The following is a 24,112-nucleotide window of genomic DNA, read 5'->3' as shown; positions in this document are numbered from 1 at the left end:
TTTGGCTGTGGCTGCATTTTAGAAATTAAACTTTTTCTGTACAGTTGCTCTTCTTTTCTAAACTGTCTGTTCCCCCTAGATGCTTCAAACTGTTTTTTCCTGTCAGAGGAAGAACCTGCAGGCCAGAGGTGACGGAGCCGTGACGGAGCGCAGCCCCCGGTGGCTATCAGCGCCGCCCGCCCTGGCCGGGGCCGCTGGGGCCGCGCTGCCGGCCCGGCCTCCGCATTCTTTCGCCCAACACGACTACGGCGCCGCGCGGCGCCCTGCGAATGGCGCCTCCCTCCTCCCGCGTTAGGACGCGGCCCGGCGCCCCCGCCGGGGGTTTTTCACCGCTTGCCCCCCGGGAGGCACGGCCGAGCCCCGCACCGCAAAGCGGCGGCTCTGCGGGGCCCGGAGGCGCCGCCGCCCGCAAGCGGCTGCGGCGGGATCCCTCGCTCCCCGGTGGCCGGGCCGGGCCGCGCCGCTGCGGCGCCGGGGCCGGCCGGGGGCGGGCGCAGGCAGGAGGCCGCCTCCGCACACGCGGAGCTGGGGCGGGCCCGCGCCGCTCGCTCCCGCCGCCGCCTCCTTCCCCGCGGCGCTGGCGCCTGGCCCGTCCTCCCGTGCCGGCGTGCGGGTAAGTGGCAACCCCCCCCCCCCCAACACACACCCCGGGCTCCCGCCTGGCGGCGGGCGGAGGCGCGCCCTCCCCCGGCAGCCGCGGCCCCCAGGGCTCCGTGGCGGGAGCCGCGGCCTCCGCGGCGGGGCCGGCTCCCGCTCCCAGCCCGGGCGCGGGGCCAGGGCGGCGGGTGGAGGTGATGGCGGAGGGGGCCGGCTCAGCCTCAGGGCAACTTTCCCTCCTGCTTGGCCGGGCTTCCCCGGCCCGCGCCGGGGCTCCCGCGATGGGCGGGCGAGCGGCAGCCGCGTGGTGCCGGGACGCCGGCGGCGGCGCCTTCTTCCTGCCTCCTCCCCCTGCCCCTTCGCTTGCTCTCGCCCGGCCGCGGCAGAGCCGGGCCGCGGGGCCGGACACCGCTCTGCGGCCCGGCCCTCCCGGAGCGCTGCCCGCTGAGGCGGCCCGGCCTGCCGCGATGCCGGTGCGCGGGGCCGGCGGCGCTTCCCGCGGCCGCCTGAGGGGCTGCGTGCGGGCGCTGCCGTGTCGCCGAGCCCTCTCGGCGGTCGCCTTTTAATCCCATCTGCCTCGTCTCACGAGAAACCAGCTTCGCGCCCAGCGCTGGCGTGCGCCTACTCTTTTATTTATTCGCTTAAGTGGGAAGTTCCCCGCAGCCCCGCCAGCCTGCGCGTCTGCCTGACAGCCTCCACGCCAGAAGTAACCGCGCAGCGTTTCTCGCTGGGGAGAATCAAGCCCTTTATCTGCAGTAGTAAATTCTGTCTCTGCTAAAAGATGGTCTCTTGAAATTGCTGCGGAGTTGCTGTTTATGCCAATTCTGGGTTTTAGGGAAACACCTGTTTGCTAGGGAAAGGACCGAGACGGTAGAGCAGCTGTCAAAAAATATTAGACGCCTCTCCCCTAGCAATCTACACAAGTGAGATTGTGTGTGCCCCACTCACTTCAACTTGCTCCTACAAGTAATTATCCTGCAGAAATTTTCCCAGATGACAGCCACCATTTGGCACAGGATAGTACTTTGTTGTACGTGAATCATTTCGCTGCTGTGAGAATAGGCTGTATCTGACAACTTTTTAGAGTATTTGTGGCTAACATTGAATTCTTCTACGAATCTGTGTCATTTAATAACTAGGTATTACAATTGTATTTTAGAAACATGAGATTTGTCCTGTTACCTCCTTTGGCAGGTGTCTTGGAGGATTTCACTGTGCCGAGTGGTGTTTTGTTCGCCATGCGGAGACATTCACAAGCTGTCTAGAAGTCTTTTCCATGTCAGTGCTTTATAACCCAGGCTCCATAAATTTGGGTACATAGGAGAAGAATCTGGAAATGATGGTGAATTGCTTCTCTTGGCTATGATTTTTAAATTTTTTTATTTTTAAAGCGGGATTTTATGTACTTTCATTTTTATTTGAGGACAAACAGAAATTTGTGCTTTCTGCTTGAAGGTACATTGATTTGCTAATTGTTCTCCTTGCTTCTGTGTGTGTTTTGTCACTCTTCAGGCAATACCTGCACTTTCTTATGTCTCTCCTTATTTCCCTTTTGTCCATTCTTTTTTCCTACTGTCCATTTTCAGTCCTTTGAGCAAAACATTTCAGGTGTTTCCAAAACAGTTGTTCTGTCTCTTTAAGTTTGTGACCTCTGCAATGGAAAGTCCAGGCAGTGAAATCAGCAGTGGCTAACAGCTAACTGGTAACAGTTAACAACCCAGCACGTGGTGAATCTGGAGTTAGTCTTGAGTCTTCCTTTAAAAGCATACCCTTTAAAATTAAATAGAATATGCTATCTAGTGACTGGAGAAATAATACAGGATGATGTGTGTAGCTCTAAAATACTGCTCTGTGCCTAGATTAACTTCTTAGTAACAGTTGAATCCAATTAATTTAGAATCTTGCCTGTTGTTGTGGGCAAAACTGTCTTGATTTAGGGAATTTAAATTATTGTCAGTTAATATAAACTTTCCATTGCTGATTTGGCTAGTGAGATGCAAAGAAGAGAACGAGTTAAACAAACGCTTGGGGAAAACTCCTTTCTTCCCTCTTTCCTTCACTCCAGACACCTCCTCTCCCCTGCTTTCCTCATCTCTTTTCCCCTGGTTGTCCCCACGGGTTACACTCCGTCCCTTGGGCAAAGCAGCAGCGGTGCAGGAGCTTGAGGTTGGTGTGTGGAGGTTTCTTTCTGCTTACGGGTGTCCCTTGCCCAGTGTGGGCTCCTTCATGGGCTGCAGTCTCTTCAGGGATGTCCTGCTCTGGTGTGATGAGCTTCCTTCCAAGAGTGCATCTCCAACCACATCCCCAACAATGTCCCCTTCCCCATGCCTCCCCTTGTGTCTTCTTTAGTGCTGTCACATGCCTCCTCCTGTGCTTCCAGTTGTGCTGCCACCAGCAGATCCTCCCTTTCTTCAACAAGCCAGCTCAGAGGCACTGTGTGCTCATCTGATGAGTTGGAATTTTGGCAGGTGGTGGGTTTGGTCCATTATGGAGCCAGCTGGAGCTGGCCATGACCAGCATAGGGCAGTTGATGGCTCCTTCCATGCAGCCCCCTGCTACCAAAACCTGTGGTTTATCCCCAACACACCGGTGTGCCAGTTGGGTGATGCTGGGAGAAAGGTCCTGCTGTTGCCTAGTTACAGGAACTCTGGTCTCTGGTCTTTCATACATGTAGAAATAAACCCAAACCTCTCCGCTGTAGCTTGCTAAATAGCAATACTGTGTTATGTCACTAGGTTGGTAACACTTTTACAGTTGTATTTGTTGTTAACTTGTTTGTTTGAGTAGTGTTTACTCCTATATAACTACTGATATCTGGGTTCAGAGGCAGCTGGTCTCTGTAATGATTACATTCATACATGTTTTCATAGTGTTTTGTTTTTGTTTTTTTTTTCCCTAAAACTTTCTCAAAGAGTTAGTTTTCCTCTGTTTTTCAGATCTGAAGGTACTAGTTCTGACACAAAGGTGGCAGCTCAGGTTGCCGGGGAAGAGTCAGAGCTCAGCTCCACCAGTGTGAGTAGTCATGTTCTTCTCAGAGATCATTTCACTTCCTTGTTGTTTTGTTTGTTCTACTCATTCAACAATTTTGTTATCTCATCTCTCTTACTTTTTGGTCTGAATTGCTGTCACCTTGACTTTGATGTGGGATTGTGCTTGGAAGAAGAGATGAGATTTAAGGTTTGGGGAAATCAACCCATCTTTTCTCAGTCCTTGCAAGATGAAATCTTGGTAGAACAAGGAATAATTGGGAGTAGTCATGTTTAACAGAAGGCTTGGGAACAAAAAGTTTCTTAGGCACTAAATTGCTATCAACAGCAGAGCCCGTGTGCACAGGGCTGGATGCAGCTGTGGTAAAGAGTTGGGCAAGAGTGACAATGGTGGTAGATGATCAGTGTAGTATTGAAACGTGCTCTTCTGTAGCCTCGCATGCATGCTGCCTTGGGTGGGTATTGAGTCCCCTTAACTTGTCCCTTCTCTCTTCCCAAGTACATATTGTTTCTAGCTGCACAAAATCTTTACTTGATGTTTAACTTTAAATTGCAGAAAGTTACATGGTTTTCCTGAACTATTGCAGGGCGCAGAGTCCTTGGAGTGAAGAGACTATGTATTGATATTGCTCTTAAACAGACAGGAAATAAGCCATTCTTCTTGCTCCTCAGGGCTTTCTGTCCTACACTGTGCCTTAAACATGGAAACTGTAGAAATGAATAGTGTATCCTTGAAACGTCCTCACTCTGAGGATGATGTGGCTAATGCAGACGAAATTAAAAGACAGAAGACCTCAGAGAAGTCTAAGACAGGGAACGACTCTGGGCAAAGCATTGTAACAGAACAACCTGACAAATCTCTGCTTGAGGACACGAAAAATGAAATAATCCCCAATGAGGAAAGTGAGGAGCAGGAAGATGAGGAACTAGAGGACAGTGATGAAGATGGAGATCCAGAGAGCTTTGCAGACATGATGAAGCATGGACTGACAGAAAGTGATGTTGGCATAACTAAATTTGTTAGCTGTCATAAAGGGTTTTCTGGAATCTTAAAAGAGAGGTAACTCTTTGTCTTGTTATGTATGTTAATTCCTTGTGTTAAGCAACTGTTGTTCTCCATTTTCCTTTTCTGACTCTCGCGATGCCTCTGGGTTATGTGCAGCTACTTGGGAGGTTCATCACTTTCTTTTCCTAGTGCTAAGACTGAAAAAAAGATGTAATTTGGGACTTTAGATTGGTTTCCTTTTTTTTTTTTTTCTTTTTTTTCTTCTTTCCTGTCAAGTGGAGCTCTGAAGAAAGAAGCTGTGTATGGATAGAAATATGTGATTACACTGACCTTTGCTGTTTCTTTTGCTCTGTGGCAGTAGCATACAGCATAAAACTTTATGCAGTACACTCACCTTTTGTACCACTCTTCAGTGCTGATACAAGATGCACTGGAGAATGCTATTGAAACCATCCTTTGGTTCTTCTTTGCTTTTTCCTGCAAATGTCATTAAACACATATATTGTGAGATAGTTCATTAGACTTTAAATTGTAGTCTGATCAGTTTTAATATAATTTACAAAACATAAAAGGGAATTTTATAACTCAGGTTGTGGAATTTTACATTATATACTTTATAAAATGTTTGGTGTTTAGTAGGTTTTTTAAATGAAACTTCTAGGGTTTCTAAATTAAATAACATCTTGGAATAAAACAGAATTCAAATACCAAAACACTGAAGTGAGAATCATTGTTGCTCTGACATAGCAAAGCAGTTAAGGATGCTTTGTTTACACACCAAGAAGTCCATGGTTTTCAATACTGGCTTTGTATATAGATCGTTTTACATAATAAAGCGATATATACACATTATGTATGTATTTAATCTTTATATGCAGCATTAAGCAGCTAGCATAATCCTTCACTGGGGAACACAGTCTGTGCTGAACCTCCTTCTGGGAAATCTGCCAATTTTGAACCAAGGTGGTCAAAGGTAGCTAGGTGGTAGAAACGTTCATGGGCTCATGGTTTTTCTTTGATCTTAGTTTATAACACCTATCATTAATTTAGTCCTGGCATTTTTATGGTAGCAGTCACTAGCATGTCTAGACAGCTACAGATAATGAGAGAGGACACATAACCCTCCTCAGGAAGGAATTCTCCCAGTATGGTGTATAGCTGCACAGAAGTATAGCAAACGGGGGTTTGGGGGGGATACATTTATTCATCTTTCAACATTCATAGACTAAGAATTTTTTCTTTTCCTTTACAAGCAGATGCTACTTAAGAACCATTTATCAGTTGCACCATAGACTGTCTGTGCTCTGTTAAAGTCAGGATGTTTTTATTATTTGACATAATGACTTGATTGAAAATGTCACAGTCAAATTTTTTGTTGCTCTGTCATAGAGTATACAGAATAACTTTATTTGAAAAGATGTTCTCTAGAACTGAATATATGTAACAGCTAAATTTGTCTTGCCTTCCTTAGAGTGGCTAACATGCACTTTATTCTGCAGGTTATTTGAAGTGTCAGAGTTAATGCATTTGTGTTCACATTGTAGCAAAGCAGTAGAGTCTTAATTGTCAGTAATGACTGGGATTGAGGATATGCATTACTGATCTCTGCAAACTAGTAAGAAAATGACTCAGAATAAATCTACAGCAGGTGTTCGGTTATCTGCAAAGAAGTCTGCTGTGTTTAGATAAACCAGACTTCCTTCTGTGTTCTCATGGTATCCTTCTGAGGGGTGGGATTAGGTACAGCTTTCTCACGGTTGGTTTCTTTTATGTTGATTGAATTATGTGAATTCAGAATTCTTGAGTGAACTCTGCTAACAAACAGCTTCTTGGGAAAGGACTATGTGATGCACGATTTTAATTTTTTTAAATTACAAATTTAATGCATGTTTCTTCCTGTCAGATACTCAGACTTTGTTGTCCATGAAATAGGCAAAGATGGACGTGTGAGCCATTTAGATGACTTTTCAGTTCCAGTGGATGATGAGGTAAATTTTGAGGTAAAGATTTGGTAATGGCTGTGCTTCTTAAGCAGAAACATTAACAGGCTGAAAGTTGTTCCATGAGAGTTATTGGATATTTGTTTTTCCCCCTGAAATACGTATTAGGACCCATCAGAAGAGACATTCACAGTTTTGTCAGACGAAGACAAGCAGCGTTTAGAGGAGCTCCAGCTTCTTAAGAATAAAGAAACTAGTGTTGCCATAGAGGTAAAATTAATAAATGATGTTAAGTTTGTGGGAGGGAGGATGAGAGACTGAGTGAGTGGAAGGTACGTGCTTTGTAGCACCTGTAAGTTGTAAGAGCAGTTTGAGCATAATGCAACAGGTAATACCAAAATGTTTCCAGTTAAGGGTTTAATTCTGTAAATCCTTACAGATATACTTAAATTCACACATGGGAGTTGTCATTTTGATTTTGGTGGGACTGTATGCATGAACTCAAGTACACATCTTCATTTCTGTGGTGGTAAAATTTTCTTGCAGTGTTTTGGTTTTCTGTCTAGTAGTATTTTATAGAATAATTATGTAAGAAGGAATAAATAAAACATCCATCATGATGAAAGACTATTTTCAACATCAGTGTTTAATGATTTAATAGAAAAAAAGATAAATATGCTCTTCTGTAACAAGAAAAATAAGGCGGCACATAATGAAATTAAAACTTGGTATTTTTAAACATATATAAATATTCCATATACTTGAAGAATAACTGTTGAGCTAAATTTGGACAGAGTTGAGTAGGATTGAATCTAGTCATTTCAAATAAGCATTCACACATTAAATAATCTAATCTAGCCATTTTTTTTCCTTTAATGCATATAGACAAACTTTGTTTTGCCAGAGTTTTCATTAGAAGAGGGAATTTTTATTAACTGTAGGAGAGGGAAGCAAATCTTGAGAATATTTTTTTGGTAATCTTGAGACAGGGTTTTGTAGCAGAGTTATTTATTATTTTTCAAACTAATTTTAATAAGTGGGACAGACTTCCAAAACTATACCTATTCAGTACTTCAGTGTGATTTGGTAGCTTTTCTTTAAGCATGCAAAATTTAACTCAGAGAGAATCCCTCCCCTTTTGTATTACTTTTATTTGGTTTCTTCATGTGTGTGTATTAACACAGGTAATTGAAGACACCAAAGAAAAAAGAACAGTTATCCATCAGGCTGTGAAGTCCTTGTTTCCTGGACTAGAGACTAAAACAGAGGATCGAGATGGAAAAAAATACATTATTGCTTATCATGCTGCTGGGAAAAAAGCACTGGCAAGTGAGTTTCAGTATCACAGCAGTTGGGTAAAGTAAATGCTAAAGTTATCTGAAAAATAAGAATTATTAGTAAGTACTTCAAGTGGAGCATACCTCCTACTCTAGTCTGGCTTTGCTTTTTCCTCTTTGCAACTGATGCTGTGCATCTAAAATGACTAGGAGCACAAGGTGTGTCTCAATTCTAAATTTCTACTAGTTTTTCTTTCCAAATCATTCATCAAATACAACTGTGTTAGAAATGAGAGAATCTTTTGCTATTTCAGTAGGAATAGGCAAAATAGGGGCTTTATTTTCAGTATTGTTTGAACTTAGCTAGTTTGAACTTACCTGAATGTGTATGTGTGCATTGTGGAAGAGGTTGTAGTTGAAATGTATAGATTACACTGACAGTCACTGTAAACTTGACTGTCTTGAAAATCCATGACAAAATTCTCAATGACTTGAATAGAGACAAGCACCTCTTTGTTTTCTCAGAGTTATAGTTTTATATAAACATAATATATTTACCATGATCTTCAAGGCTACTTGTGCTTCCAAAGCTAATTATATTTGCAGAAAATTGTCTTTATTCATTATAAATCACAGTTAATGTTTTGGAATAATCAAAGTAATGAAGGATTTTCAAAATTAAGTGTTATCAACCTTAACCTTGCCAAATACTGTTTTGGTTACTGGGCATAAATTCATGTTTTTAATCTTATTACAAATTTGTTGCTACTGTAAATTGAGAGGATTGTTTACATGCAGAATGTTGCACATTTAATGAAAGGTTTGGCTTGGTTTAAACTGATTGCATTCCTATGTCATTTCAGCCTACTAAAAATGACAGTGTGTAAACCTATCTGTTTAGTTTTAAAGATGAAGGAGGTGGAGAAAGGATAAGGAGATAAGATAATTTAAAAATGGAAATAGCACCATCTCCACATTAAATTTAGGGTTTTTTTAAGGCTTGTTCTACGCAAATATGGGAATGTTGTACTTTTATTGGTACCATTATAATGTGTTTATGTATTTTGTTTAACCGTGTTCAGAAAATTTGTATGTTTGCATGCATTATGCATGGAGTATGTATACTTACCAGCACAAAATTCTCCTCAGCCAGTTTGTTCTCTGTTGGTTTGTAATGGTTTTACCTCCACCTTTTCCTTCTGCTGCTTCTATTCTTTAACCATTGTTACAGTCAAGTGGTTGTTATTAAGCTGACCAGTCTGATTTAAGAGATAGTGTGTAAAAGAATTTAAGTATTTGAAATACGCGGAAAATAATTTAGTGATGTGTCTCTAGGATTAAAACATTACCTGGAGCACCATCTTGTGATGCAGAGAAGCATCATCTATTTAAACTTGGATTCCTAAGTTGTGATGCTACAGACACTTGTGTGTGTTGGTGGAGATGTGTGCAGTTTCAGTGAGTGTGTGTAAATGCTTATGAATGTAGGATTTAAGAGTGCAAGTGCTTTTTAGTCAGGATTATATTTATCTTTTGTGTTTATATAGCCACTAACGCGTCAGTCCTGAGTAGGTTCCCCAGGCAAGAAACACCTCAGAAGTGTAGAATATTTGAATATTAGCTGAGACTCCTGATTACTTTTGTTGATAATGTAAAAGGTTACCAAACATACTTTCCTAAAATTTAACCCTAAAAGCTGCTTTGTGTCTATAGTCACCCAAAATACTTAAAATACTACCTTACTAAATTGTCAGTAAACTGCTGTTTCATCATTGTCCACAAATGAAGTTTGTTGCATCTCCAGTTGAAGCTTTCCATACGTTCACTGTTTGCCTCTGCACGATTCCATTGCATAACTGTCTAAATTGCTGTCATCCACCACCTAACTGTTGGATGCTCCCTAAAGCATAAACAATCCCATAACCATAAACCTGCATGTTCACCTCTAAACCCCCTTCGACAGTCTAAAAATTAAATGCTACTCTTTTGTGCTCTTTATGCTATGCACTGGGACAGAGGTCAGAACTGCAACAGGTAAGAGATGTTGACATTTCATGCTAACCAAATGAAATGCCAACCATTATGACCTCCTAAATAGCCACAAGACTGGCCAAACTAGTAACAATTAATCCTTTAAAAAAGCCCTACGCATAAGTAATGCTTAAAATTCCCTGAAACAGCCAAGGATTGGGCTTGTGCTACCTCTTTTTCCTAGTGCAGTATAGGGAGTACTCATTCAGTGCAGAGAAAGTCTGAGGGTAATAAATTATGTGAATGATCAGTTTTGATGATACTGTTTGACATCTGTGGTAAATTTTCCAGTGATTTAATTAAGTCAAGCCTTTGCTTTTCAGCCTTGTATTTCAGACACCACTACCTGTATTTATACAACTTGAAAATTATATCTCATACATCCTGATATTAAAAAAGAGCTTCTAGCCCTTGATTTGCAGTGAAAGGTTTGAAAAAAGGGTTTGGAAATACAGTTTCTCTGTCAAAAATGTAACATGGCTCTGAAACATAGCGATAAGGACTGGAAACTCTTCCTCTGGTCCATCTACCCAGTTGAATACTTTGAAGTATTGGGTGAGGAATGGTTAACGACTGGGACTGCAGCTGCAGCCTCCCAGTACTCAGCATGGCCAGTGGAGTGGATAGGCACATGGCTGTGATGCCCAAAGCATGAGGAGCCCATTGGTATATATATTATCTGTAGAGTCCTTTTAGACTAGCCCAGATTAGGGCTCACTTTTTGAAGGGTGTTGAAATGATTGTGTGCAAGATGGATTAGTTAAATTTAAAGAATAATTCCAGCTGGAGAAGATTTTCCTTGTGAATCATGCTTTGTCTTCCTCTCTTCCCATTACCGAGTTCTTCATGAAGGACCTTGCTCTTTAAGCTGAATGCAGTGTTTCATTGTGTTTAAGAGCAGTGGTGGCTCAGAAGGGAGATCAGGAGCATGAGGTCTCTTAACAGGCTTTGGACCATACTGCTCAGTTTAGGTCCTAGGGAACTTCATGGCGGAGCTTCGCTTAGAAATGATGGTGTAAGGCAAGCATTGCGATAATTTTTAAGTCATTGAAAACTACGTGTACAGTATTCTGAACTGTAGCATCCAAAATTGTTTTTGCAGAAGTGTGTGTATGGATGGCAGCTTCTCAAAAAAAAGAGCAAGAAGAATTAACTTTTACCGGAAAGTTTTGTGAAAATTAAATTTATTCACTGTCTGTGTGGGACATCTGGGCTTCATTAAACTAACGTGAACAAAAAGAGCAAAATTTCCTAAGAGCTTCTTTCCTGCATTGGTGTTTATATACTGGAATAGGACTGGCCTCTTCAGTTAGCTTTTGCTGTTATGAAAGATGCTTAAGCCTTTTTGTACTAAACCAGGAATGTCTGCTTTGGTGGCTACCAAGAGATAAAGGACTTCTTATTTAAAACCAAACAAATAGTTTTGTTCTTATAAAACAAAGAATTGATACACAGAGTAGCTCAGAATTGGTTGCTAAACATGTTGTAGAATCAGTCCTCCTTCCCAGTGATGCCATCAACAGTGGATGATTTTAAAAGGAGAGGTTTACTTCTGGAGGCTTTTATGTACAACAAAAGCATGACAAATACATTGACAGTTTTCTTTCCTCTGCAGAAAATGGCAAATAATTGTACAGAATTGTAAATCAGTTGTTAGTCTGCCAGAGCTGAAGTTATCTCACCCTGGCTTGAATTATTTATTAATGTCTATTGGGCCGGATTTCTCTCTCCCATAGGACTTTTTAAAAATTTACCTAAAAGTAAATTTTTGTGAGTATACTTTTTAGTCTTTTGTAGAGATACAACCCATGCTTTTGCATGACACCCAGGAAAAATCCTACAGAAATGAATATGTTAGTACCATAAATAATAATTGTACTATTCCCATGAACAGAGCTCCAGTGGTCCTCATCTATTAATTACAGAAGGCACTAGATTAAGTGTAGAGTGGCTTTTATTGCTGAAAGTCAATGTAATGATAATGTTTTTGAGAAATTTAAGCAGGCAATATTGCAGTTAAATGGCTAGGGTATATTTTTAGATAATTTAATGAGAACTGTCACCGTTTCATTCAAGATTTTCTAGGTGACAGAATTGATTAAAGAGAAGCTTACAGCCCAGTGAAAGGGAAGAAGGTCTTTTTAAATGTGCTTTGCAGGTTTTGGCATCAGTAATTCACTTTCCTCTTTTTTAAAAAAAGCAGATGGAAATTAGCAGAAATTAACTCTTGCATATTTGTTTAAAATGTGGCTGCAATGACAAAGATACTAATTAAATTTTTTTAAATGACACTACAAATGTTAACCTTTTTTTTTTAAAGACCCAAGAAAACACTCTTGGCCAAAATCTAGGGGAAGCTACTGCCACTTTGTTCTGTACAAGGAGAACAAGGATACTATGGATGCCATTAATGTCCTATCCAAATTTTTAAGGTAAGGCTATTGCTTCTGCCAGCCTGACTAGCATGCAGTCCTCCCTCTGTACATTTCATGTCACTGTAAATCTTATGCTTCATAATTATGTAAGAGCAACACAGGTGATTACTATTGCCTAATTTGTAGCCAGTGTTAAAAAAAAAAAAAAAGTTATTTTAGAATATCAAATTTGAAACTTCTAAGTTTTGGAAGGAGGTGAGAATGGAACAGAATGATCCCAAGAATTTAAAAGACTGCACTCTACTACTTCAGTGGACTTTGGCTGATCTTGGAAAGTCTTGGCAGCTGAAAGCCTTGATGTGTGTAACCTGAATGAAAAGCTATTTCTTTCCCAGTGTGTAGCATACACAAGTATCTTATGAACCTGTCTGATAGTGTTGTGATAACAAGCTGATCAGTTCCTAAGCAGTTACAGCTGGTAAACTGTTGTTCCATGTATTAATTTCTCCATGGCAACACAGCCTTAGTTCCTTTCACCCCATCAAGTATGGCAACAAAAAGGTTTGCCAGAGGAGTGAAGTGAACACAGTGAATTGCAGAGGAAGGACTATTTTAAAGTTGGGTCAATTCAGTGATCTGCTCGTAGGGAAACTTCCACATTTCTCCCCTCCTTTTCCCTTCACTCTTCCTGTCCAGAAATAAATGTTTGTAACCTAGCCTCTGACTAGTATACTAGTAGTATTTGTGTTTGAGAACAGAATGGTAGGACCGTAGTTTGCTGGAAAAATGCATGTAATGGTAAGCCTGCTACCCCCTGGTGCCCATAGCTGGAATAACTGGAAATATTCCCTGTGTAACACAGGCTGTAAAGTACAGAGTGGAAAGGAAAATAAATTTTCCTCTCAAGGAAAGAAATGGATCAAACTTTAATTCTCATATTCTCACTTAATGTACATGCATAGTATTCAAACAGGCATGTTATTTGAAGTTTAAGGAAGAAATGGACATGAGGGGTTTTTTTTAGTGAAATTAGTGGTGGTTGCATATTTGTGCATTGAGTGCATGTATATAAAGGAGTACTTTAAAGCTCATATTCTGAAAGCACAGTTGTGGTAAAAATGGATCTGTCTACATATAATTAAAAAAGAAGTTTCCCTGTGTTTTATGTACTTACAGATGAGATGAGAAAATGTCACATATGTCAAACTGTAGTCTAGTTCTATTTTTTAATATAGATGATTAATAATTTTAGGTAATTATGCTAAAAATTATATTTGATTTGTGGCTATTTTCATATACATAATATCTGTTACTGTTGCTTTTAAGAGTGAAGCCAAACATATTTTCCTACATGGGAACTAAAGATAAAAGGGCTATAACAGTTCAAGAGATTGCTGTTCTTAGGTAAGTGAAAGCATACTGGAGTATTTGCACTCTTAATGTGATAGCTTGAATATTCACTTTCATACCTTGAAGACTCAGTATGCATGTGACACAAATGGTGGATTCAGGTCCTGATCTTATAAAACACATGTATTAATGAAGATACTATAATCCTTTTTTACTCCATGGTGATTGCTAGTATTTTCAGGCAGTGGTCCTCTGAGCTGCGGGCTGGATACATGTATTTGGCTGAAGCAGTGGGCCAGATTGCCTATGTGCTCTTATGCTGCGTGGCTCCCATGTAACAGCAGAAAACCAGAAATTATGTCCCGTTTTCTTTCTGAATTTGTTTCCCTCTTCCTCCAGCTGGAATCCTTTTTTTTTTTTTTTTTTTCTCACTGATCTCTCTAAACAGCTACAGAGAAGGCTAATCACTGCCTTTGCTCATGTGAGTAGCCAGAAGGGGCAAAAAATGATGAGGAATTTTTCCTGCCTTAACCAACTCCCATGAAGTTGCCTACTAAGAGAAAACAAAATTTATTCTGTTTCCAAGATAATTATATGGTTTCTGGGAACTTGAAATTAGTGTTACAACTATGACTGAGAATGATGGATGCCTCACAGTCATATATTACAATATCTGTTTAGCTAGCTGGAATATTATTCATGGACTACTGTTTACAATTCTTTGAAAACCACATTCCTTAGGTGAGGAATTCCAAGGCTTGAGCACCAGAAATTTGATCAAATTCTTGTTAAAATGATGACATTCATTACTTACTTATTCATATTTTTCCTCCCACTCCTTTGCATGTGCATATGTTTGCACATATAAAAGGACTTATTAATTTGTGAATCATGAGAAGCCCCAGATTCTTGTTGCTGCAAGGCAAGTTTGCAAAGCGATGACAATGAAGCAAACTTGTGGTGTTGCCATCTTGGGTGCTCTTCCATTTACTTTAAACATGATCACATCTAATGTTGAGTACAAGATCTTCAGCGCGTTGTGAGCACTGACTGGGGGGAACATACTGATTTGTGGTGTCTTTTCAGTAGTGCCACAGTACCCAACTCTCGTGTGCAACCTTGGAGAAGGATGGCATAGGAGAGGAAACGTTACCATTTATTAACCTGCTGAGCTGAGTACACAGGCCATGCTGGTTGATAAACTTGTCTATCCTGCTATATATTTTAGTGGAAGTGTCAAGAGAGTGAGTTGGTGATGCAAAGAATGGGGTATGCTTCCAAAAGTACTAGCAACAAAAATGACAGATACCAGTGACAGATTGGATTTCATATTCCATCTGCATTAAGCTTACACAGTGGCTAATTACTTAACTCTGTGTTTATGACTGTGCTAACTGGAGTATGTTCATGGTGTAGTTAAGTAAAGCAGAGTTCAGCTTGTGGGGTACAGTATACATCAATATTGCAACATCGTTTTGTATATAGTGTAACATAGATGTGAAAAGCCAGTACTAACTTTCTCTGTCTCTTAAGTAGCCTTAAGAATTACCTGTTCTTTTCTTTTAGGTGTTTCATTAAAATACTTTCAAAAGGCAACAATAGAAAATTGGGCAAACTGGACTTGCTGTTTTTGTTTTGAAATGCCGACATTTCTATATGTATTTACCTATGTTCTTTTTCTAAACATGGATTGGTCACTGTTGTCTGTTTCTTTTTAGAATCACTGCACAAAGACTTGCTCATTTGAATAAATGTTTGATGAACTTCAAACTAGGAAATTTCAGTTACAAGAACCATCCACTGAAATTAGGAGAACTGCAAGGAAACCATTTCACTGTTGTTCTCAGGTGATATGTTAGTATGTATTTAGACAGTTCTGTTAGAATTTTTTTTTTCTTTAAATAGTTAAGGTATATCAGTGCATCTTGTGTTATAAAAAAGAAGAAGAGTCCTCCTGTTGGCAGGAGTTAAGTACTGTATAACATTGATGTTGCACTTTAATATTATGGGGATCACAAAGTAGTGTAAGTCCTTAATAATCTGTCTATAACTTTTTTTTTAATGCTAGAAACATAACAGGAACTGATGACCAGATAGAGCAAGCAATGCATTCTCTCAGGGAAATTGGCTTCATTAATTACTATGGAATGCAAAGATTTGGAACCACAGCTGTTCCTACATATCAAATTGGCAGGTATATGTTGTTTTAATCTCTTTTATTATTTATTTATTTTAACCCCTATATGACTTCTAATGTATTTTTGGGAATGTTTTTCTAGCATATTGCATGTCTCAGTTTTAATTTTAGATTCAAGAAGGAACTTGTTTCTGAACTTGTTTCAGCAGGTGTCTTGCATAATACCTCTACTTTAAATATTTCATAAATCTAAATGCTTCTTAAGTTGGCTAAATCTCCTTAAAATATATGTAGTCAGTTCTTAATAAACTTTACTGTTTGAATCTTAGAGCTATTCTACAGAACAATTGGAACGAAGTAATGGATTTGATATTAAAACCACGACCAGGAGGTAAGGACTGAAAAATTATACTTCAGGTGTTTCTGCCTCTCCTTCTTCAAGAATTGTATGTTCAGGAAAAACACTTTTAGATTTTGATTCTTTTCATTTGAAAGGGTGTTTGTGAGGACAGCTTTGCGCGTGCTAAACTACAGCCAGTTTAGCAATGGAGAAGCAATCTTCAGACTCTTCGCTTTCTGCTTCTCTTTCCTTTCTGTGTGTTTTCTTGCGGTGGGGTGAAAAGGGACCTGAATACTTATACACAGAATCTGCTCAGACTCTACGTGAAGCCTTCCAGCTTTAACTATTCTGTGATTCTGTTAATCTGTGTAACTACTGTGACAGTAAATTTATAATTTTTCAACTGCTTTAACAAAATGTGAGATGGATTTTTTTTTTTTTACATCCTCATTCTAGCTGAAAAGGGATACTTAGTAAAATGCAGAGAAGAATGGGCAAAGACTAAAGATCCAGCAGCAGCCCTCAGGAAACTACCCGTAAAAAGGTGCGTGGAAGGACAGCTTCTACGTGGACTCTTAAAGTATGGAATGAAGAACATAATCTCTGCATTTGGCATAGTGAGTGTAAAAGTGCTGTGGGGTGTTTACTTGAATAAATGCTCTTTTGATAGTATCATGATGAATTTGAAGTAGACTCATAGATGCTTGATGAGTAGAAGGTTAAGTGTAAAATCCTTACATTTTATCCTGCCTTTTTGTTTTAAGTACTGCTGCATGGTAACTGATGACATCTGTAATTAATGTATGCATAATGAGCTTTCCAGTTTATACAGCAATTTCTCTGGTATGTTGGAAGCCATACAATTATGCTTAGTAACCATGTATAATACAGGTCTGAGAATTTTGCTAAAGTTCAGTATCAGAGTTTTTCTGTTGCTTTAAAAATATAAATTAAGCTGATAGTGTGCTAATGAATCAGCTTGGCATAGAGGTGGTGTCATTTTCAAGTACTGTAATCAAGATCGAGTCTTTGGAGAAAATACCTCATCACCAGCAAACTACTGGGCCCATTGTAGGAGCTGAGAAATAATTTCTTGGATATGAAGAAGATCATTAGAATAACACTGTGCTTTCACATCTGCAAAGTTTACTTAAGATTTCAGGGGGTTGATGAATTCAGTGTTTTATAATAGCTGCATGTGTTTCAGCTGTTGAATAAAAAAAATTTCAAAAAGCTTTTTTAAAAAAAAATTAAGCACAGGGTGTTTTTTTGTGGATTTAAAATGTATAAAAATGTTATTTCTTCACATACTTTTTTCCCAAATAATGAACAAAAATTAAACCTGTATATCAAGAAATTGTGTTAGTCTTGTTGCTGGAGGAGGTAACATTTCAAATATAAGCTTTTTTGGTTATGATTGAGAGAAAAAAATTATTCACTTTTTTTCTTTTCTGTACCTCTAGATACCAAGAAATAATCGTTTAATGTATATTCATAGCTACCAGAGTTATGTGTGGAATAATATGGTGAGCAAGAGAATAGAAGAATATGGGCTTAGAGCTGTAGCAGGAGATCTCACACTTAAAGGAGGTAAAATCAGACAAACAAAAAGCCAATGACACTGTGTGGTTTAAATTCCTAGGAAAACAAGGCACATATCTGTTTATTTGATACTGCTTACATTTTTTCTTTTCCTTCTCACCCACTTTGGTCCAGTGATTTCTGAATCCATTGGAAAGTTTTAGTCAAATTTCACAGGGAATTGGAAGTTAAGTATTACACATCCATGAGCTGTTGGTTTGCTTGTTTTTCCGAATAGCTGGATAGGGAAGAGAGACTATGAAAGACTGACTGTTCTCAAGAATGAACTCAAACCTAGTTGAGCTATGGAGACCTATGGAAGGATGTTATGAATATGTTAACCACAGAAATTTTTGTTTGCATTAGTATCTTGTAAAGCAGAGGCTCTGCTCAGTTTCTTCACTTGGATTTGCTCAGGCATTTTCCTGGGGTGAGAATATCCACAGTATTTCTCCTTCATGTATGCCTGATGCCTGGTAAGGGAACTGTTCATCTAGCAGTCCTTACTTCATTCAGCTTTAAAAATCGCTGGAAACCAGGCTGTAGTTCTGCCAGTAACTGTGACAACCTTAAAGACTGTTACTTCTTTTCTTGGAAATGTTGTCTATTAAGTGGAGATAAAACACCAGTTACGCCTCTCAGAGTAGGCTTTTTTCAATCAAATGGTTTAAAATTCAAATTTAATTTGAAATGTTAACTGTGACGGGCATCCATACTGGTAACTTCATTTTTCTGTCCTGATTGTAGCCACAGCTGTTCATATTGAAGAAGGAGATGTTGATAACTACACTATTCACGATGTAGTGATGCCATTGCCCGGATTTGATGTTATTTATCCAAAACATAAAAGTAAGTCTGACTGCTAACTTATGTACCTACTCTCAAAATGTAAGTCTACTTTAAGTTTGTTCTTAAAAGGAAGATTAGATCTATGCAACCTTGGTTTCAGATCTGGTATTGTAACTTGTTTCATTTAACATAAATCTGTTTCATATTTCTTTTTAGCTAGTAGCTTTTCCAGAGAAATAAATTTTTTACTGAGGCAAAATTACTTATCTCAGCAGAAAGGGAAAAAAATGGTGAAATGTTAATTGAAAAGTGTATGCCTATGATTTTTAAATGAGAAAACAAACCAAACTTCTAGAATCTGTAACCCAAGCAAATGCTTGAAGTTAGGAAAAAGAACCAGAGGTGTTTGTTTAAATATTAAACAATATGAATGTTTAAAAGAAAAATTCATATCTTTCATCTCCTGTAATACATTGTATTGGATCTAAATTGTCTTTAAAGGAATAGGTTGAGTGATCTATAATTATTTGCATTGAACATGATGTTATCATTAAGGGATAGAGTTGCAGAATCATTTCAGTTGGAAAATGCCTTAGGAGGCCATCTGGTCCAACCTTTTGGTCAAAGCAAGGTCAGTGCTGTATTCTGGCCAGCTTGGTCAGGGCTTTGAAACTTGCAAGAACAAATAGTCTCAAAGTTCTCCTCTAAGTCTTCTCTTCATTAAAGAAGCCCAGTTCTCTCAGTCTGTCCTCACAGGGCATGGGCTACAAACCCTGGCCATTGGGGTGGTCTTCCATGGGATTCATTCAAGTTTATCACATCTACTTTGTACTGGACACACTATTCTAAGTGCAGTCTCATGAGTGCCCAGTGAAGGGCAGTAATATTTTTTCTCGGTGTAGCTACTGCTAAGCCTGTGTTGCTGTTAGCTTTTGCTGCTGCCAGGGCACTCTGTTCAGTCTCCTTTCCACAGAGAGTCCCAGGTGACTGTCAGCAAAGTTGCTCCCTAGCCTGTACCATTGCAAGGAGTTAATCAGTCTCAGGTGCAGGACTTTGTCCTTGCTGAATTTCATGAGGTTCCTCTTGGATCACTCCCCTAGCCTGCCTAGATTCCTCTGAAGGGCAGTCCTGCCCTTGGGTGTATCGATGGCCACCCAGTTTGATTTTGTCCACAAATTTGTTGGAGTTAATTCCAAGTCCTTCTCCATATATGCTGATAAAGATATTTAACAGGACACATCCCAGTTCCATGAGGAACTCTGCTTGTAACAGGCTTCTAGTTAGAGCTGAAACCAGTAGTGACAATCCTTTGAGCCAATGAGCCAGACAGTTTTTTACTCATCTAGCAGTCCACCTACAGTAATCTTCTAACCTCAGATACAAGGATGCTGTGGGAACATGTTGACACCCTTGCTAAAGGCAAGGTAGGCAACAGTCACTGCTCTCCCCTCATCCACAGGTGTAATAATTTCATCATAGAAAGCAGTAAGGTTGGTGGATTTTTTGGTTTTTCTTTTCTTTTTCCCGCTTTCATAAGACCATGCTCACTATTACTCTCATTTTGTGCCCAGAAATGTGATTCAAGACCATTAGCTCCATTATTTTTCCCAGGGACCTGGGAAAATGAGTCTGACTGGTCTGTAATTCCCTAGATCATCCTTCTTGCCCTTTCTGAAGATGGGTGCAACACTTGGTTTTCTCACCTTGTGATCTCCTCAGATCTCCATCTTTCAGAGATGGTAGAAAAAAGCTTTACCACAACATGAGCCAGCTCTTTTGGCCTGTATCTTCTTCCACTACTGGTAGTGCCTCTTGGGACAGAGGCTTGGAAGACCTTGTTCGTCAAGACTGAGGCAAAGAAGATGCTGAGACCATCAGCCTTATGTCTGTCACTAGGCCAGCTGCCCCATTTAGCAGCAGGCCAACATTTTCCTTGTTGTCTTTTATTCTTGATGTTGCAGTTTAACTCTTGCTCTTGATGTCTGTTGCTGATTTCAACTCTAGCTGAGCTTTGGCTTTCCTAATGCCATCCGTACATGCCTGGACAATGTTTGTATATTCCTTCTTTGTAGCTGGCCCTAGCTTTCACCTACTGTATCTGTCCTTTCAATATCAGCTTAGTCATGAGTTCCCTGCTTAGCCAAACCAGTCTCCCAATATATATGCTTGTTTTCCTCAATATTGGGTTGAACTGCTCTTGTACTTGGTTGTCCTTAAAAGATGAGTCAGGTCTCTTGAGACTCTGCCTGTCAGAGCTAAGTCCCAGAGCTAGGATCCCATTTATCACCTATCTCTGGAACACTCGGAAGGTAGAGATCTATTTGTGATGAGGTGTGGCTCTAAACCACATTGAGTTTAAAATTCCCAACTGCATGAAGTAATGCTGGCAATCGCACTGCAAATCAAAGGCACCCGACAGTATTTTAGCTGCAGTGTATTATTTTATTTCCATTGCCTTCCCTGTCTTCCCCAGGTGTGCATGCACATGCCCTTAGGGATACAAGACTAATAGAATTATTCCTTCTGTTGGCAGTGTACTCAAAGGACCTTACTATAATATCTTGAGAGGGCTCTCTTAAGTTTTCAAAGATTGAGCAATGGGTAGTCTGGCCCTTTTTCTTTTTTTCCCCTCCATATACCTGAGATTAGTCTTGTGAAGTTTATATATTTGGAAAGCATGTATGAGATGTCAATTAAATGCCAATAAAATATTTTGTAAACTTTGTCTTCAACTAAAATTTTGATTTGCTAAGATTCTTGGTTACTGCCGCTACTAATCAGGTTGTAGAAGCAAACATCGTAGGTCATAAGATTTACAATAAGTAATTTTAAACTTCTTTGTAATGTTTATTCCATATATGCTGAAAATTACTAAATATAAGGGAAGGAATGATTCATGAAAACAGGCTGTTTCAACTGGCTGTATTACACTCCAATTAAATATTTTCCTCTTCTTGCAGTTGGTGAGGCTTACAAGGAAATGCTGGTAGCTGACAATCTTGATATCAACAACATGAGGCATAAAATCAGAGATTATTCACTTTCTGGAGCATACAGAAAGATTATTATTCGACCTCAGAATGTCAATTGGTAAGTAGCAGGAGAAAGGAAATTACACTTGAATTGACAGCATGGAGTATATGTGGGATGACCCAAGTACAAGAATCATTAGATTGACCCATGGGACGTAGACGTAGACTGAAGCATAGGTAAAGAGGAATCTCTGTGCATTTCCCTCGTGTTTTTGATGCAGCTGAAGTTGAACCACAGCTTTACTTCTTCCTTGATCTTCTGGTTCTGTGATGCATGAGTGTCAGGACATCTATCTAGTTGTTATACTCCTTGCAAAGGGCTTGTCTGAACACTTCATAGATAATTATTTATGTTGAAACCATGATAGATAATATTCAAAACAGGCTTTTTTGTAGTTTTGCTATGAGAAAGTTGGTCTCCAATTACCTGTCTGTCAATCAGAAAGATCTGTATCACTTAAACCTACTAAATCACTGTTGTTAGGGAGAAAGCCCAGTTGTCATACAACAACTGAATAAATACGTTTTAAACAGGTGATTGTACAAGTGTGCAGAAAGACTTCATCACTGATGCACAGGAAAAAAATATAGAGGGTTTAGGAGGGAGACAGAAAGTACAAATGTTTACACTTTATTTTAACTAGTGCTCATGTTTAAAGCTGATCTACTTCCTAGTTACTTTTTCAGCCTTGTCATTACATATTGGATTTCTGTTAAATGTATGGTAGAAAGAGTAGAATATGTATTTAAGCCCTTTCAAGGAAGTTTAGATGGCTTTCTTCAAAATGAAGGCACTTTCCCCCCCTGAAGTATTCTTAGAGTAGACACCATTCTTCCCGTAATTTCACAGACTATACTTCTTGTATAGCTGGGAGCCCTGACAGCCCGTGAGGGCAAACAGATGAGTTATGCAAAGAAACTTCTTACTACTTTTTTTTTCTTTTTAAAATAATCAGATAGAGATGAGTCTTCTACATAAAGCTTTACCAGTTACTGCACCATAAATGCCACCTTCCCTTATTTCATTAGAAAACTAACTCAATTTCAGCTGTAACTGTCAAACTGGAATAATAAAATTTAATATTATAATAAACATGAATTTATATAAAATAATAAACATATAAATTCTATTCTAAATAATTAAAAATATTTTTTAAATCTTACATATATTATAAAGGGAGGTCGTTGCATATGACGATCCCAGAATCCCATTGTTTACTACGGATTTGGATAAGCTGGAAGGAAAACCATTACCAGTTCTTCCTACAGGTAAGTTGATACCAATATAAGATAGTTAAATATAAGATAAGTTAAATACCAATTTCTGGAAGAAGTGTAGAGAGGCTAGGAATTCAGTTTTGAAAGAAACAAAAGTTTATTCTGCTTTTAAGAGAAGGAAACACCCAAAACACCATTTCCTGATGAAGGAAAAATTTTAAAAAGAAGTTGTTTATGAAATTCCATTGTGGATTGTAAATTAGATTGTGGTGGTGGTGGTTGTTTTGCTTTATGTGCTGGGGGGGTTGGTCGTGGAAAATTTTAGTTCCATTTAGATGGCATCCAGAATAAGCATTACTTATGTCCTTAACAACTTTTTGTGTTTCCTCTTACCCCTTACGACAGATGGTAAATTCAGGGCACTAAAGATGGAGTTCTCCCTTCCCCCATCCACTTATGCTACCATGGCGATTCGAGAAGTTTTGAAAATGGACACAAGCATAAAAAACCAGACACAACTGAATACTACCTGGTTACGCTGATTGAATTGCAAAAAATGACTCAGATTTTAACATATATAAAGCGTTTTCAAATTAACATGGTCTGTACAAATCTTTAAAGATTGGTAATAAGAGATTTGTATTTTTTTAAGTTTTTATTAGTGCTAGCGTTTAACTTCAGTAGTCATTTGCAACATGGTGGCTGTAAATGAATAGAGATTTTAGTGACTGGTGCTTTTTAATAAGTTGCTTGAGCTGTGACATGGGTGCATCTTTAAGAAATGGGCTTGTAATAGTTTCAGACCTGGAGGAATGTTTAGCTTGCTTTTTTTTTTTTCTTTGGCAAGCACTGTTTTCATGAGTTCAGCACACCTTGAAGTCTCTTCAAATACATTAAATTAAAGCTTAGAAAAGTGAGTTACAACAAAATTAAGGTATCGATGAACATATTGCAGGGGGTTTTGCTGGTGGCATTTGCACTGATGTGGTAGAGGATTCTGTTAGAAAGGCTTTTTATGTGCTGTAAAGATGTACAGCTGTTTTAATTAGGCGGTCTTTTAATTGAGAAAATACTTGTGCATATTTTTCAGCTTTACTAATACCTGTACCGGAGAACAGGTACTGAAAATAAATTAACTTGAAAGACTAAGTGTGTATCAGTAGCAGCTTCCTTTACACATCTCGTCTGTCTATTTCTGGCAGGGGATGAGATGGGCTTCTGGTAGGAAAAAAAAAAAAGTACCATACAGCTGTTCTAAAAAGACACTGCATTTTTAGCTCTTTCTGAACAAAATAAAAAGCTCGTGTTGCTAAAATCAGGTTAAATGGAAGGCGGTTACCCCTGCCGCAGGCCCTGCGGGCCGGGTGGCCCTTCGCGCCTGTCAGGCACCTCAGCAGAGGCGGCGTCTGGAGCAGCACGAAGCGGTGAAGGCCCCTGAGCCGGCGGGGCTGA

At 39.5% G+C, this 24,112-nt stretch overlaps 1 protein-coding gene across 9 annotated transcripts; it reads left to right on the top strand.

The window, feature by feature from the left end:
• The first annotated feature begins 492 nt into the window (after positions 1 to 492).
• PUS7 (pseudouridine synthase 7) lies at positions 493 to 23,803 on the top strand. 9 transcript variants are annotated; one of them, XM_074903344.1, is made up of 19 exons: positions 493 to 613; positions 1,792 to 1,939; positions 3,534 to 3,609; positions 4,257 to 4,644; positions 6,494 to 6,590; positions 6,699 to 6,800; positions 7,715 to 7,859; positions 9,824 to 9,841; positions 12,159 to 12,270; positions 13,540 to 13,617; positions 15,282 to 15,410; positions 15,632 to 15,757; positions 16,030 to 16,091; positions 16,497 to 16,657; positions 17,504 to 17,630; positions 18,369 to 18,470; positions 21,371 to 21,500; positions 22,620 to 22,711; positions 23,066 to 23,803. In XM_074903344.1, exons 4-19 carry the CDS (start codon positions 4,286 to 4,288, stop codon positions 23,200 to 23,202), a joined length of 1,977 nt encoding a protein of 658 aa, XP_074759445.1. In that variant the 5' UTR covers positions 493 to 613; positions 1,792 to 1,939; positions 3,534 to 3,609; positions 4,257 to 4,285; the 3' UTR covers positions 23,203 to 23,803. The 9 variants fall into 9 exon arrangements, with proteins under 9 accessions (XP_074759445.1, XP_074759450.1, XP_074759444.1 ...); XM_074903349.1 differs by having other exon boundaries at positions 4,172 to 4,644; positions 6,494 to 6,578; XM_074903343.1 differs by having other exon boundaries at positions 4,172 to 4,644.
• The last annotated feature ends 309 nt before the right edge of the window (positions 23,804 to 24,112 follow it).

The sequence above is a fragment of the Athene noctua genome, chromosome 3 (assembly GCF_965140245.1).
Source record: "Athene noctua chromosome 3, bAthNoc1.hap1.1, whole genome shotgun sequence".
Classification (NCBI taxonomy): Eukaryota; Metazoa; Chordata; class Aves; order Strigiformes; family Strigidae; genus Athene; species Athene noctua.
The sequence above is the reverse complement of the archived record's forward strand: the minus strand, read 5'-3'. Positions and strand labels throughout refer to the sequence as shown.